The sequence below is a fragment of the Pistacia vera genome, unplaced genomic scaffold, assembly GCF_008641045.1.
Source record: "Pistacia vera cultivar Batoury unplaced genomic scaffold, PisVer_v2 Contig875, whole genome shotgun sequence".
Taxonomy (NCBI): Eukaryota; Viridiplantae; Streptophyta; class Magnoliopsida; order Sapindales; family Anacardiaceae; genus Pistacia; species Pistacia vera.
Window position 1 is genome coordinate 97,264 of NW_022196751.1, and position 15,626 is coordinate 112,889.

The window sequence follows — 15,626 nt, forward strand, 5'->3', positions numbered from 1 at the left end:
ACTTACTCATTGATGTATATGCTTGTGGCCAGTAGGAGTTGCACATATCACATTGTATTAAATTCTCAACTGCTACATAAACAATAAGGAAAGATTTCATCTAAATTGGAATGAAGAGATTATTTACAGAAGGCACCAATGTGGAAAGTTAACTACCTCCAAATATTCAAATAATTAAATCGTGATCGTAAAATCAGAGTTGAATATTTCAAGCCACCTTCTGCCCACTCTTCATGGTGGGAGCTGAAGACTGCACAGTGCACATCAGATCCGATTCACAAACCCAATTGATTGTATTTTGACTTAACAACTCGGTTTCACAAATGGAGCAACCAGTAATATTACACTTACTTTCTTTCATAAACATGATATGTCAACTTGTAAATGATTAGTTTGTAATGGTTCTTGCTAAACTAAATAAATTGCGAGCTATTATGTCAATGTTTGTAAAAGAACTGATCAATTGCAAGCTATTATGTCAATGTTTGTAAAAAAAAGTTATAAAAAGTATTTGTAAACCTACCTTTACTTTTACAACCGCAAAGACAAGCGTGTTTTAACCAACAAGAGTGGCTTCATTTGGGTTCTAGAAGCAGCTATGACAAACCAAAATCAGATAAGTCAACTCTGTACCAAACACAACAGACAAGTCTGTTTTAGGTTACTCACTAGAAACTCATATACATACTATCATTTGGCAAGATTACACCTATAAAATCTTCGTAAACAAATGAATATAAAATGATGTGTCATTATTTAGTAAATAAGGTATCAATTAATGAATAGATAATACTACACTTACAATCTAATCTCATAAATTTTCTCTCACAACTTCGATATGACAACTCACAATTTATTAGCTTGTAATCAGTTCTAATGGGTTCTACTTATTCAATTACAAGTTGTCACGTTAGGATTGTAAGAGAAAATTTATAAGATTGGGTCATAATCTAATTTTTATTGTTAACGAATTGATTTTATATATTACTCTACTATTTATATATTATCACAGGAAAATACTATATTTATCAATTTTGTATACTGACTTCTCATCCCGATTGAAGTGGAGAACGACGCTGATGTGGGTGCGACATGAGAGTTCCCATGCTGATCACGTTGCACTCAAGCCCGACTCAGGGGGTAGACAGGTGAGACCTACCTAAGGCCCCCAAAAATAGGGGTCCAAATTTTTTATAATTTTTTAATATATTACAAAAATAAAAATGATGTATGATTTTTTACAAGGTTCTGAAACCCAGACCGGACCGGGCGGTCGAACCGATCCGATCGGCACCCGCTTGCATTTCCGGTTTAAAGAGAGCAAATAATCGGGATTTACGATCAAACCATTTCAAACCGCAGTTGGACCGTCACACTATAGCAAACCGACTATCCAACCGGTATTAAATAGATTTCCGGTCCACATCCCCATCCGGTTTAACACATGAAATAAGAAAAAAAAAAATTTAAAAATTAAAAACCACAGTTGCAGAGTTGCTCACAGCCACACACACAAATTCAAAGTGTCAGACCAAACTCTCAAAATTTACAAATTTTCAATTTGCTTTTGAGCTACAGATACGGAGCCGTCTTGCCCCTTCATCAGTTTTTCAATTTTTCATCTTGGATTGCTACTGCTAGTCTGCCATTCGCGATCTCCTCCACTCTCCAGTCTATCACTTTTTCATCTTGGTTTGCTAGTTGCTACTGCCATTTGAGATCTCCTCCACACTCCAGTCTAGTCCTCCTCTTCGTGTCCTCTATTCGCGATCTCAGAACTCAAAAGTCAGATCTCCTTCAAGCTTTCAGCTAAGCTTTAGCGATTCAGCCTCACGTCTTCACTCTTCACTTCAGTCTTCAAGTCTTCGGTCTGCAGTCTGCTCTACTCTGCTTCAGCGCTTCTTCCTTGTCGTGGCTAGTCTGCTGCCTGCAACTCTTCATTCTTCAACTTCCAGTCTTCAACTTCCAGTCTTCAACGTGAACTCTTCAATCATCACCATCGCCATTGATATTACTTTACTTTGGGGGTGTTTGTTTCAGCCTATGAGAATTAGCTTACTTGTTACTTATAAGCTAATATTTGAAATTTTAAGCAATTACATGTTTGGTTAAAATATTGATAAGTAGTTGATATGTTTGATAAAATATGGCTTATAAGTATATTTTTATCATAAAATAACTAAAAAATGTACTACATTAAAGAAGGATATACTAAGAAATTTTAAAATTAAACAAAGATAATATGGTAATATACTTGATCAAACTAGTTTATAAGCAGAGTGCTTATAAGCAAAAAAAAAAAAAGTACCTCCCCCCTTAACTTATTATTATTATTTTTTTTTTTTTTTTTTTTTTGCTTATAAGCTTAAAAATGTTATAAACAAACAGGTCAGTTTAATTTTAGAGCTTATAAGCTAGTTTGACCAGCTTATAAGCTTAGACAAACACCCATTTTGTAATGTCTTTAACGTTGTTCGAAACTTTCGAGTTTACTTTAGACTTGAGGATTGAATTTGTAAACTTTAACTGTGAAACTTTGATGGTTTTATTATTGTTGTAGGGTTGGTTTGATGGTTTTTAAACTTTAATTAGATGGAGAAAATTATTTTGTAGGGTTACTTTTGATGGTTTTTAAACTTTAATTAGATGGGGAATCTGAATTTTTTGCCTTTTTTTACGTTTTTGCTTATTTCAACATGCTGATGTCAGTATGACTTTATGCTAACATCAGCATATTGACGTCACCGATCGGACCGGTCGGTCCGACCGGTCAAACCGTTGGAATCGGGAACCGGCCATTTGGCCGGGTTGGCTCCCAGTCCGGTTTTCAGAACATTAATTTTTTATCCAGGCCAAGGAGAAAAAAAAAAGCCAAAAAGACCCAAATTTATTATAAATTTTTTACATATATTCCCACCCAAAGTTTGATAAAATAGTAAGTTTGTACCTCTAGTTTTATATATTCTAATTTACACCCCTAAATTAACAAATTAAATTTCTTTTAACAATAAAAGACTAAAATAGTCATTTATATGTCTCAAATTACTCAACCCCAATTCCATCCCAAATTTCGACATTCACATAAATTATCTCCACCCCTCTTTCGCCACCATCCGTTTGGAGTTGATTCCCATCAATTTTCTCACCAAAATTGACTGGAATCATCACTTTATCATTTTCTCAAGTGTTTTTCCAGCCTTGATAACCCTCGATTTGACCTATTTTTTACGAATCTCATAACCCAACTCCATCGTGCACGACAGCCATTTTCGACCTTTTCAGCATGTACTCGACGTTGTTGGCCTTGCCTGACACCACCATCTTCCTCCCCTCAACCCTTTCATCAAAATCCCTATCATACCTCATATGTTCACTCCGTCAAATCGCCGGCCATCGAAACCTTTTGGGTTGCTACTTCTCAAGCCTTTTTTGGCCAATCTAGACATTGGAAATTACTTATTTCATCACCCATCGTTTCTCCAACATCTGCTCTCCAAAACCCTCCACCAACCTGACCCAGTTAGCTTGTCGATCGTCGTCCACCTCTCCTAGTGATTTTGTATCTTAAAAGATAAGAAAATAAATTTGAAATATTTTTTTTAATATATGCTTATATTATTTGAAGGTCGTAAAGTAATTCTTGACTAGGGTTATAAATATTCTTGAAACGGCCCTGTTGCACTCTATATCAGTTGGAATGAAAAGTCGGAATGCAGAATGACAAGTGTATTCTTAGTATTTCACAGTTTGCACTCTATGTCAGTTGGAATGAAAAGTCGGAATGCAGAATGACAAGTGTATTCTTAGTATTTCACAGTTTGTATATATATTTTTGTATATGAATTCCTAAGTATAGAATTATTGATGTATAAAGTAGTCGTACCGGGAAAGTATAGAACAAGCAGGTCTTATGGGTGCGACGTGGCCCCGTCAAATAGGGAGAACATTAAGAACAGTCGCCAAATCCTGCTATCAAGTGCTGTGAGGGAAACAACTGAACTCTCTGGACCAAGATTATCTTCATGGTAGTGTACTGTACAAACAATTGCATGTCTTCAATCACTTTCCAGCATCACTTGCCTCTATTACCTTCCAATACTTCACTTATACTAGCGGCGGCTTCAGACAATGCGCCAACCATAAAGCCTCCCAACTTTGGTCAAATCCCTTCATGGCTCTCTCTCAAAACCGCTCCTTCTTCCCTGAAAACCCCGCAACAAAACCAGGCTGGCAAAGTTGAGAACCTACACCTAGTTTCTTTGTCCAAACAGGAGAAGCTCAAAGAAGCTCGTGCTTTTCTCGAGCAAATGGGCGACGCTGGCGTTTCCGTCCGCCCGTACTCCTTCGAATGCCTCCTTCAAGCATGTAGTAATTTAAAATCAGTGTCAGATGGAAGATACTTTCACCATAGATTACGAGAAACAGTGAAGAATCCCTCTGGGTTTCTTCAGAATTCCGTGCTTCGTATGTATTGTGATTGTGGTAGCCTAGTTGAGGCGCAGAAGATGTTTGATGAAATGATTGAAAGAACTTTGGTTTCTTGGTTGATTATCATATCTGCTTATGCGGAGGCAGGGTTTTTGAATAAGTCTTTTCGGTTATTTTCAGATATGATCGAATCGGGAATTGAACCGAATTCGTTGGTATACAATGGTCTGTTAAAGTATTTAGTTCATCCTTGTTTTTTGGAACTTGGTAAACAGTTGCATTCTCATGTTATAAGAAGCGGGTTGAGTTCCAGTGTTTCTATTAATACAGCAATCTGTAACATGTATGTGAAATGTGGCTGTTTAGATGATGCTAAGCGTGTTTTTGGTCAGATGGATGAAAAAGATTCTGTAGCTTCGACAGCATTGATGGTGGGGTTCACTCAAGCTGAGAAATTGAAGGATGCTTTGAATTTGTTTGAGAAGATGGTAGTTGAAGGTAATGAATTGGATGAATTTGTATTCTCAATTGTCCTCAAAGCCTGTGCTGGGTTGAAGGACTTGAACTTGGGAAGACAAATTCATGGTTTTGTTGTTAAACTTGGGTTGGAATCTGATGTTTCGGTGGGAACTCCTCTTGTGGATTTTTACATCAAATGTTCAAGTTTTGAATCTGCTTGTCAAGCATTTGAGAGGATAAGAGAACCAAGTGATGTTTCATGGAGTGCTATGATAAGTGGTTATTGCCAAAATGGAAAATTTGAGGATTCTGTCAAAATTTTCAAATCTTTAAGGAGTAAAGGTCCGGTTCTTAATTCATGGATATATACTAACATTTTTCAAGCATGCTCTGCACTTGCAGACTTCAATTTGGGTGGCCAAGCTCATGCAGATGCTATGAAAAATGGTGTAATCTCGTACCTATATGGAGAGAGTGCTTTGGTTAGTATGTATTCCAGATGTGGAAGGTTAGACTATGCCACTCAAGCATTTGAATTGATAGATGCACCTGATACTGTTGCTTGGACTGCTATAATATCTGGTAATTCTTATCATGGCAATGCCTCTGAAGCTCTAAGGCTTTTTAGGAGGATGCAGGACTGTGGTGTGAGGCCAAATGCAGTTACATTTATTGCAGTTTTAACTGCTTGTAGTCATTCAGGATTAATTACAGAGGCCAAGCATTTTATGGATACAATGCTTAGTGAGTAAGGTGTGAACCCAACTATTGATCATTATAATTGTATGATTGATATTTACTCTCGTGCTGGGCTATTGAAGGAAGCAAATGAGCTGATAAAGAGCATGCCATTTGATCCTGACACAATGAGCTGGAAGTGTTTATTGGGTGGTTGTTGGGTCCATAAGAATTTTGAGCTTGGAAAAATCGGAGCAGAAAACCTCCTTCAGCTGGACCCCGAGGATACTTCCAGCTATATTCTCTTATTTAACCTGCATACTTCATCTGGGAAATGGGAAGAAGCAGCTAATATTAGGAAAACGATGACTGAAAGAAATTTGAGGAAGGAACTTAGTTGCAGTTGGATTACTGTCAAGGGAAAAGTACACCGGTTTGTGGTGGGTGATAAACACCATCCTCAGACAGAGGAGATTTACTCAAAGTTAAAGGAGTTTAATGATTCCATGTTAAACCATGAACATGGCCTTCTAACTGAAGAAGATTTATCAGCTAGTTTGCCTGAGCGAAAAGAACAACTTCTTGATCATAGTGAGAGACTTGCTATATCATTTGGGCTCATATCAACCCCAACTAATGCTCCTATTGTAATTTTCAAAAACCTTCGGGCGTGTAAGGACTGCCATGACTTTGCAAAACATGTGTCCGCGGTCACTGGGCGTAAGATTGTGGTTAGAGATGCCAGCAGGTTCCATCATTTCCACTCAGGGCAATGTTCTTGCAACGATTACTGGTGATCTTTCCAAATAGAACAGAAGATATCCCAGAATGTACAGCAGGCAAGCTTTTTCACATCACTGTTTCTCAGTTACATAAGATGCCATTACGGCATTCTTTTCTTTGAAATGATAGGCTAGTGGGGTAGGATTTTGGTGTCCTAGCGACGGGTGGCTGTTTGCACGCGTGAGGCGTGAATTTGCAGCAGGGTTTATCACTAAATCTTCCCTGCACTGTAGAGAAGAAATCTACAGTCATCACCTACAAGTGGAAGTGGGGTGAATAAACCAATCTTGGTTCGACAAGATTCATTGAAATATTGAATTATGTTATTGGATTGAGCGCCTTCAAGTGATCACAGCCACAGACTTAGTAGCCCACCTAAAGTACAAATGTAATATCATATGCGAAAGCGATGCTCTACAAGCTGATTAGCTGACACGTTGTTGCATTGTATCTTCCAATGAAACCAAAATTTCATGCTTGGTCTTCTAAAGTCTAAACCTTGGGTATAGGTTCAAATCCTATGGGACGTAATTCCATTTCCATATCATATTATAATAGGATTATTTTAATAATATTTAATATCCCATTATTTGAATATTCAATTCCGAATCATTCAATATTAGAAAGATTAAAAGGGATCAGTTTTTTTATTATTTATAATTATTCTTAAAGGAAAAAGTTTACATTCTTATTATGAGACTGTGTCATTCAAGCGTATCTAAATAGCCATTGGATGTTTTATTATTTGAATTCTAATAAAACATCCAATAGCTTTGATAATTCAAATCAAAGCTACTGGATGTTTTATTAGAGCCTATATGACATGATGGATGAATGGAAATACTCTTTTAACACTCCACCTTTATCAATTGGATTCTCCAATATTAATATATGGAAGGCATCTTTCGGGTAATTCAAATCGGAGAATTTAAAGGTTCGATTGAGATGTATATGGCATGACCGATCAATAAAAACACTCCACCTTCGTCATTTTCTATTCTGCAGATTTTCGGTGCTTGTTGGGAAATTATTATTGGGGTCCATGCCAGCGTAAATTAAGTCACCAAGGATGGGACGTTATCGAAGTTGAGCAAATTGAATGCATAAATATTGTAATCCATTTTCAAAATCCACAATCTCTGCCATTTCAATGAGCAGCTATAAATTTGCGTGAAAGTAACAATACAACATTCAACTTTGAATTGTAAGAGCCTATATTTTATTGGACACTGAAATCAAGTTGGAATAGAAAATTGAAAGGTAGATTAAGCGAGTAACGAGTTGGATTCCATTAATAAAATATGCAATGCTTCTAGGTAATTTACCAACAACAACCCACATATCTTTGCGTCTGTCATGTCCTCTATAAACCAGAAATCAAAAGAATTAAATTTAAGATGAGGAAGTGGTTTTACGAAGCTGTAGAGAATGACGGATGGTATTGTGTAATTATACTCGGTTGGCGCCAAAAACGATTGGTTGGATATATAGATAAAGTTTATCCACTCCTTCGACTACTCTTTGCTTTGTCGGTTCCTCTTCGTATATTTACCGACTTTCACTCACTTTCATACACAACTTGTTCTCATTTCTCTTCTGGGTTTCTGTCAATTTCTTTATATATAACTCTACCACCAAAAAGTTTTAGTCTTTGTTATCTTCAATATATCCTCACTTCTTTCTTCTTCTTCTTTGGAACTGCTTCAAGCACAACTAAAAACCTTGTAGCTTTTCTGGCTTATTACATTCGTACTATAAGGTAATTAATTTTTGCTTCTGCTGGTACATAGTTTGTTTATGTTATTTGTTTCATGGTTTTATTTGGGTTATGTGAGTCTTGGTTATTTTTGGTTCCTTTGAATGAGCTGAATTCGTGTTCTTGTACTTTGTGTGACGAATATGAACCGGAAATCATGCATGGTAGTTTAATTCTTGATAGAAATTTGAAATTTACTTAAACCCACTTAAGTTGTGATGGATCTATATTAAGATCATTTTGGCATCTCTGAATCTAGTCTTCTAAGAAATTAGTATTCAAGTTCAAGCACATATAAAGTCTATGGAAGTTGGAGAAACAAAATGTTCATCTGGCTATGGCAACCCTCCATGGACATTTAAAGGCAGGCAAGTGTAATTTTCTACGTTTCCCTCCAGGAATTTGATTATTCACCATCACTTTGATACGCTAATGATTTATGTTTTTCTTTTATTTCAGTGCACTATACCAGCTCCATCTTGTGAAAGCAGAAACTGCTCGAGCAGTCATCCCAAAGGAGTTGAGATTAGTTGAAGCATTTGGGTACTCAATACTTAACTTCAAAGTTATGGTATTGATTAGTGAGGTTTAACAGTTTCATCTTCTACTAATTACAAAAAACCTGAGTTTGTGTGCTGCAGATACACTCTTGGTGGCTTTTTCCTTGCTAGTTATGAGGACAGTCCAGCTGGGGCCTTTGATGAGGTTGTACACTTTCATTTCAGCCACTCATTACCATTATTGAAAAGTATAGAGCGTGCTTGAAGTTAATTCAATCAGTCACAATCTTATTTAACTTTTTATCCTTGTGTGTGTTTCTTCTTCACCAGCTTGTGGTGATTGCAGGAATCGTGTGGAATCCGCCGACATCTTGCGCGTATGTTCCCTATCTTCTCTTTCTATTTAGTCCATTGGTATGGACAGTTTGTTGAAAACGTGTTTAGATAAATGCACCCATATTTTTCTTAAAAAGTCCAGAGAGCTTTCAAAACTAACAAGTTGGTTACAACTTAGCTATCCTGATTTTGAAATTCCTGGTTCTGGTTCAGGTTCAGGTTCAGGTTTATAAGGGTATTCATAAACCTGAAAACCCTCATGAACTTTAAACTGGCTTATAATAATTATGCTAGATACAAGATCCTCCAGTTAACAATTCCTAATCTTGAATGTCTCACATGTGTTTATTAAAGGATACTATTATTTGAATTCTATTTTATAATTATCATGTTAGCTACAGTACGGATAGTTTCTGTAAATGGCATTAACAATTAGTCAAGTTGCTGTTGTTTAATGTTTATTCTGATTCATGCATGGGAAAACCATAGAATCAATTTGTTATAAGCCACCACAGTCATTTGCTTTCCAGCAGTGGGCCTAGCCGCCATAGCTTTAGTAGTTGTAGAGAAAATCTTTGTTGTAATGAACCATGTGAATCCGACCAATTATACACTATCTGTGTTGATGTGGCATTCTCGAATTGGCTGTTGAGAAGCACTTTTCCTCATCATATAGGTTTGGTAATGTCGTTTTTCTATTAAATTTATAAATTATGACTACAGGGTCAATGAACTGTGCAACTGTACCTTAAACTTTTCTCATTTCCTCCCCATTTCCTCCCCCAACCAAATGATTATTAGACTTCATTTTTTTTTGCAACAGATGGGCTGCTAGGGTGCTTGTGAACAGTGATGAGGCTTGTGATCATGGACGAAAGGTGGAGGTTACCAAATCCTCTGCACATTCTTATATTTTCAAGTTCATTTGATACCCAAGTCATACTATTTTGACTTCAATATCCCCCCCACTCACTATTTGGTAGAGACGGTGGCCAAAATTGTCATGCCCCCTGTGTATTGCTTGTAAACAGAATGCATTTAGCTAAAAAATTTGTCGAAAAATATAGAGTACATATAAATTAAACAAAGAAAGGAATCTATATAAGACTTTTGAACTATATAGCATGGCAACCCCATTGTTTACAGTCTCATGAACAAGATACATTTCAAAGGAATAGAAACAATATCTCTTATTTATGATCTTTTATGCATTTTTCCTTCTCTTGCAGTATGTAGGGCTTCCAAGTCAGGTTGCAAGATTTACAAAGGTAAAGCTTTGCGCTACATTCTTTATTATTAGGGCTTTTCAATTTCAGAATTAATAGATATTGGTATAGCTTAGCTCACATAATGTCTTTTAGTTATCAAGATGATTTATTGCTACATTCTAACCATTTGATGTGTGTATGCTTCTTTATAATTGCCAATCTTCTTCGATGGGGTTTCCTTTTATATAATTTTTTTTTGGCTAGGATCACTCTATCCAGTTGTGGCATTAGGCAGATTGAAAATGTACTTTGCTCTCCTTAATACGCTTAAAGCAAGTGCATATCTAACATTGTGTTTTGATGCTTGTTATAGAGAATTACTGCTGTTCAAGGGCAACCAAAGCGTAAATCCAGTAGCTTTCTGAACATGATTGGTTTGGGTACAACCACGACATGCACTCCAAAGGGTTTCATGGATTTACAAGTGAGCGAAAACAAGGGTTGTGTTGCCACAGATATTTGTAACATCAAACTAGCAACTATAGGTGATCTTCAATTTTACTGACTCTGTTACTTCTTGCTGGTTGATGTGGCTAATTTTTGTAGAATTTCACATTTTCTGGGAAGAGGACTTCACTCTCCTCTTTTATCTCTATTTTCCTGTGAAATTCCATACTTCTTATTGATGGCATCGTTTGTTTTTCTGATTACGAACTTGGTGATAGGGCCTACCCCGAAATTCGACCAGAGGATGGGGCTTGCAATCAAAATGTCACTGCCAAGTTTTAGGTAAAATTTGGCTGATTTTTTGTTTAAAGGATATAGAGTTGCACTTTGTAACAATGGTAAGTTTTTATGCTCTAAACTGCAGTGGCCATTCAGAGTATATTCCCAACCTTTTAAAGTATTCTTGCCATATTGAATGCAGGTATTTATGATACAGAATCGTTCTTAATATAAAGAAATTTTCATTTTTTTTGTTTCCCAAAGTAAAGGTTCATGTGAATGCTTAACTTTGTAGTGACAGACCTTTTTGAGTTCTAATTTCTGTACTTCTAAAGAGAAACCCCCCAGTGGGAAAAAGTAGATTACTGTAATTTTAATCTGGGTTGACTTAAATGAATGAAATGATTCCTGAAACAATACAGGGTGAGAGCGGTGGAGCCAGCAAAAGTTTCAGGGCCATCTTTTGCACCAAAAGAGGACACCGGGAACCTCCACCAAACAGCAAACTCTGCTACTGAAGAATTGATAGATAATGAACGTAACTTGAGCATATCTGTGTTGTTATCAAAGCCAATAATAGCTCTAGAATTCAATTGTTTGAAAATGCAAGTTGAAGCTCCCATTGTTGTTGCCAATTGCTCTAAAAGTTCTTTAAAAATTTCTTGATCATTCATGTACTGCCTCATTTCTTGATAAGTTAAACAAAAATTCCTTCACATGCAGTGTGTTAAGTTAATATTTGTGGGCTGACCAATTATTTGGATATATTATGCTATAATAAAACATTAGAAGTACACAAAGAACACATTTTTCCTTTCTCTGAAATTTTACAAAATTTTTGTACAACCATAACATGGACAATTACAAACTTGGTAAACAAGGAACAAACAAATGCAATTTCTCTCAAGGACGATTAACAATTACCTTTTTTAGCAATCAAACTTACTTACAATCCCAATTTGTATTCCCATCAAAGACCTGATCAGCAAATCAGAATGCTTCTGGTAGAGGCTGTCCATCTAAGAATGCCTTGAAAAGCACAAGTGATCGCTCAGGCTGAGAGAATGGAGCTTCATGGGATGCTCCTCTAATGGTGGCAAATGATAGGATATTACCATAAACTTGGGTCCATCCACCAACCTGGAGATGAAAGAAAAATTATGTTTTCACATGACAGTTCTCTATTAAAACTACCATCAAGTTTCTTGAACTTCAAGTATACACCAGAATTACCTGCTGCCCCTCAAACCATACCCTGTAAGGCACAGTGGTTCTGAGCTTCAATTGCTTTGCCAGTTCATTCACCAATTTTCGACTTCCAGTCAATGGGATAACAGAATCTTGGTCACCACTGCAATTTAAGAATACCAATATATATCATTTCTACAACAATCTTGATATAATATTCTTGAGTAAACTTCAAAGGCTAGGAATATTTACCTGTACACCAAAACTGGGATTCCTGCATTAACAAGTTGTCTAACAATTGTGATTGTCGGTATCTCCAGGTCAAGTAGCTCATAGTCTAGGATGCTGTAATAGTATGGTAGAGAGACAATAATTAGACTTCACAACTAAAGGATATCAACCTTTTTCCAGAAAATCCAGAACCGAAGAAGTTTCTACCTAATTACCAAATTTCATGGCCACATATTGATAATGTTCTTTTCTCTTAATACGTAGTTGTTTTTTTTTTTTTCTCTTTTCTTTCCTGAATAGAATACAAGAAGTAGGAAGTTATTTCAACAAGTTGAAGTATTCAATAGAGTGTGCATTGGTTTTTTCTTATTGTTTGGTCGTTTTTTTTTTCTTTTTTTTTATCTTTTTATATATACATACTAGCAAAAGAATTATTAAAAACAGAGTGTAGAATTACTTGCTGCAAACGTCCCAACGACGAACTCCTACAAGGCGTGCATGTAAAGCCAGCTGCACATCTTTCCTGTTAAGATAATTAACAGTTTCATCTTCCACACATACATCTATTCTTTCACCCATTTGCTGCGGAGCAAAATGATTGAAGAGAAAATTATTAAGAAATTAATTGTGATTTAGTTAACTTAAAAGATGGAACACAATCCATAAATGATGGATTGATATACAAATAATAAATGGCAGTCACCTTGGGAGTAAGGACTTTGGATTGTGAGAGCACAGATGATATACAAACATCAAGAGTGACATCATATTTGTCAACAAATCTACTGGTTTCTCTAGTCACTTGGCTCATTACCCTTGAACAAATGGGAGAGACAGAGCCTCTGTAATATTCACTTACATATCGGGAATAGTTGCAGAAAGAAGTGAACATTGTGTATGTGGAATCAGATATAAGTCCATGAGACCAAAAGTATTCAGCCCGCGAATTGAAATCGGTAGCAAATTCCAAAACTGGATTTCCCAGCTGCCATTAAATGGAGAGTCAGAAGGTATCTTAGATCAAAGAAAAGAAAAAAAAAAATGTTAAAATTTAGAAAAATTACTAGGAGAGGTGAAAGATTAAAAATCTCTTTATTTGACTACTCACAGCAATTCCTTTCAAATTGAACAAGTTCTCCTTCTTGTTGAACTCAAGCATCAGTTGGGCCAGTTGGGGTATATAGTGGCCTAGTCATATAAAAAAAGAAAAATAGAAGTAAATCTCAGTATCAAAATCATGGTTTAGATTGAAAGAGAAAAAATTACTTCGAGAAGCAAAAGAATACCAGCATAGCTCTCTCCTGTGATGAACAAACTTCTATTTCTGTATTGAGGAAATTTTACAAACCAGTTCTGCAAGAACATCATATTGTCCCTTGCTATAATCACAAAGACAAAAACGATGTTTCAGAAAGTTGAATGTGGCCTGTAAAGGTCAACTTTTTGTCAAATCAGAAAGAAAACAACAAAACAAGCACAGTAAGCATAGAACATTGTATAACTGTAAAGCAATCATAATACTAGTGCCAAGAACATGATGAAATATTCCAGCCATCATTCTATTTTCAAGATTCCGAAGGATTTACAAAAGAAAGAAAAAAGGGTAACCCAAAAATTTAGAAAAGAACAAAAGAGAAGTTCCATTAAAGGGGAAAAAAACAGTTAGACCTGAATACCAGCACAGAAATTTTTTGTTTCTTTTCCAGAAAAAACTTACATGAAGTAAAATTTGATAAGGAAAAAGAAATGAGTTTATGAGCATTGAAACGGTGAGAAATACCAGTAATCTTGTCATTAACGCCTTCATACGAGGAAGTGTCCCTTGAATAAGAGAACCCAACTCCAATTGGAGTCTCCAAATATAACATATTAGCTTCTGCAGAACAATGAGCATGTTAAAGATCAGCACTTTGGCTTCTTTAAAAGCTACACAGTAACGCAAAGAACAAAGTAGAAAACTTTTAACTCATCAGAAGGTTTGACTGTAAGTTTATATTATACCTCTGTTCCAGCTAAATTCATTCCTGACCAGCACCTCTCCGCTGGGTCTAAATGGCCCATTTTCAGAAAAAGCCCCAACTCCCAGAGAAGAGCAACCAGGACCTGCAAACAAAGATCAAGAGCAAACTATCAAAGGATAGCTGAGGAAAAACAAAGTTTAATGCTATATTTGTGATGAAGTGAGAGGTTTTAGACCTCCATTGAGCCAGAGAACAAGAGGCTTAGAAGCAGGATCTATTTCAGCTTCAGCAAAGTAGTAAAACAGAGCTCTCTGTTTCTTCTCATCGACGGTCACATAACCCGAATATTGTTGAAACCCGACTTGGGGTTGACCCGGTAACCAAGTGACTCTATCAAAATGAGAAGAAGGATTGGACTCCACTAGTATGCAAAAGCATAGCTGGAGCAAAATTGAAACCAATGCTACTACTTTCCAGTGTAGAGAAGACATGGCTTTTTACAGTAAGAGAATAAAGAAGCCAGAAAGAGAAAGAGTGTGCTTTTAAGGAGAATAAGAGAAAAGAAGAGCTTAGATGAAGACCAGTAGTAGCCAGTAGGGAGGGGATTATATAAGAATAATAAGAAAGGCAAAGCAATGTGATTTTGTTATTTTAATAATGGTATCTCTAAGGGAGACTTTTATTATTATTTGTGGGGGAGGGATCAAAAGTCACCGTTGAGTTATATTTGGAGCTGAAACAGATGTGAAATTAGTAAGTGGGTCTTAGATTTTGATTTTATTTTCTTATTTTTTTCATTTTTTTTTTTTCAATCACAGTGTCTGATAATGGTGAACTGGGTCAGTAAGCCAATGGTGGGTGACTGTGGATTGATAATGAAAAGACAGAATGTGCTTTTGATTCTGCATTGGCTCACGGAAATTACAGGACTGGTGTGTTTTTGTCTCATCACTATTTCCATTCCATCAGCATTGGTACCATATACTGCGTTGTTTTACTTTTACCTGCTCTCCAGGGAGAGCAGCTTTAAAAAAAAAAAAAAAAAAAAAGCTTGCTTCCTTTACACAAATTAGAACAAGAGTGTAACACTCCACTTAATATAAGGTTAATGACAATTTAAGCTTAGCTTATTGTGATTCAATTATAATTTGTTTAGTTATTAATTAATCCCTTATGGGTGTGACATAGGGAATCTCAACTATTGTAATTATATCTGTCAATAAAATTTTCAAGAAAATAAAAATTTGTTTCTGTTTTCAAAAAAGGGTATTGGGAGAATCATGGTTAATGACAACCATAACTTTTTTGTTTTCCCATAAAGAACAAACTTCCCAGTTGATTAATAACCCCGCAGATGCCCAAAATCATACAG

The 15,626-nt window shown here is 36.1% G+C and overlaps 3 protein-coding genes across 6 annotated transcripts; 2 read left to right on the top strand and 1 right to left on the bottom strand.

The window, feature by feature from the left end:
* Positions 1–3,901: 3,901 nt before the first annotated feature.
* LOC116119159 (pentatricopeptide repeat-containing protein At5g13270, chloroplastic-like) lies at positions 3,902–6,903 on the top strand. The gene is given in 1 exon segment (XM_031405101.1): positions 3,902–6,903. A coding segment is annotated over 1 exon segment (2,340 nt). The 5' UTR covers positions 3,902–4,022; the 3' UTR covers positions 6,363–6,903.
* Positions 6,904–7,854: 951 nt separating this feature from the next.
* On the top strand, positions 7,855–11,618 carry LOC116119163 (protein NEOXANTHIN-DEFICIENT 1). Of its 4 annotated transcripts, none has more exons than XM_031405107.1 (11): positions 7,855–8,107; positions 8,380–8,472; positions 8,564–8,647; positions 8,746–8,809; positions 8,935–8,981; positions 9,764–9,824; positions 10,170–10,208; positions 10,522–10,693; positions 10,874–10,937; positions 11,020–11,076; positions 11,297–11,617. In XM_031405107.1, the coding sequence occupies exons 2-11, from the start codon at positions 8,408–8,410 to the stop codon at positions 11,538–11,540; spliced, it is 897 nt and encodes a 298-aa protein (XP_031260967.1). In that variant the 5' UTR covers positions 7,855–8,107; positions 8,380–8,407; the 3' UTR covers positions 11,541–11,617. The 4 variants fall into 4 exon arrangements, with proteins under 4 accessions (XP_031260967.1, XP_031260964.1, XP_031260965.1 ...); XM_031405104.1 differs by having other exon boundaries at positions 7,984–8,107; positions 8,373–8,472; positions 11,297–11,618; XM_031405105.1 differs by having other exon boundaries at positions 8,002–8,472; positions 9,764–9,818.
* A 14-nt stretch (positions 11,619–11,632) lies between these two features.
* On the bottom strand, positions 11,633–14,865 carry LOC116119161 (serine carboxypeptidase-like 45). Its single transcript, XM_031405103.1, has 10 exons — positions 14,490–14,865; positions 14,295–14,396; positions 14,074–14,169; positions 13,580–13,672; positions 13,402–13,481; positions 12,997–13,278; positions 12,751–12,875; positions 12,315–12,407; positions 12,108–12,225; positions 11,633–12,014 (listed from the first exon to the last, which is right to left on the bottom strand). Exons 1-10 carry the CDS (start codon positions 14,743–14,745, stop codon positions 11,865–11,867), a joined length of 1,395 nt encoding a protein of 464 aa, XP_031260963.1. The 5' UTR covers positions 14,746–14,865; the 3' UTR covers positions 11,633–11,864.
* Between the last annotated feature and the right edge of the window lie 761 nt (positions 14,866–15,626).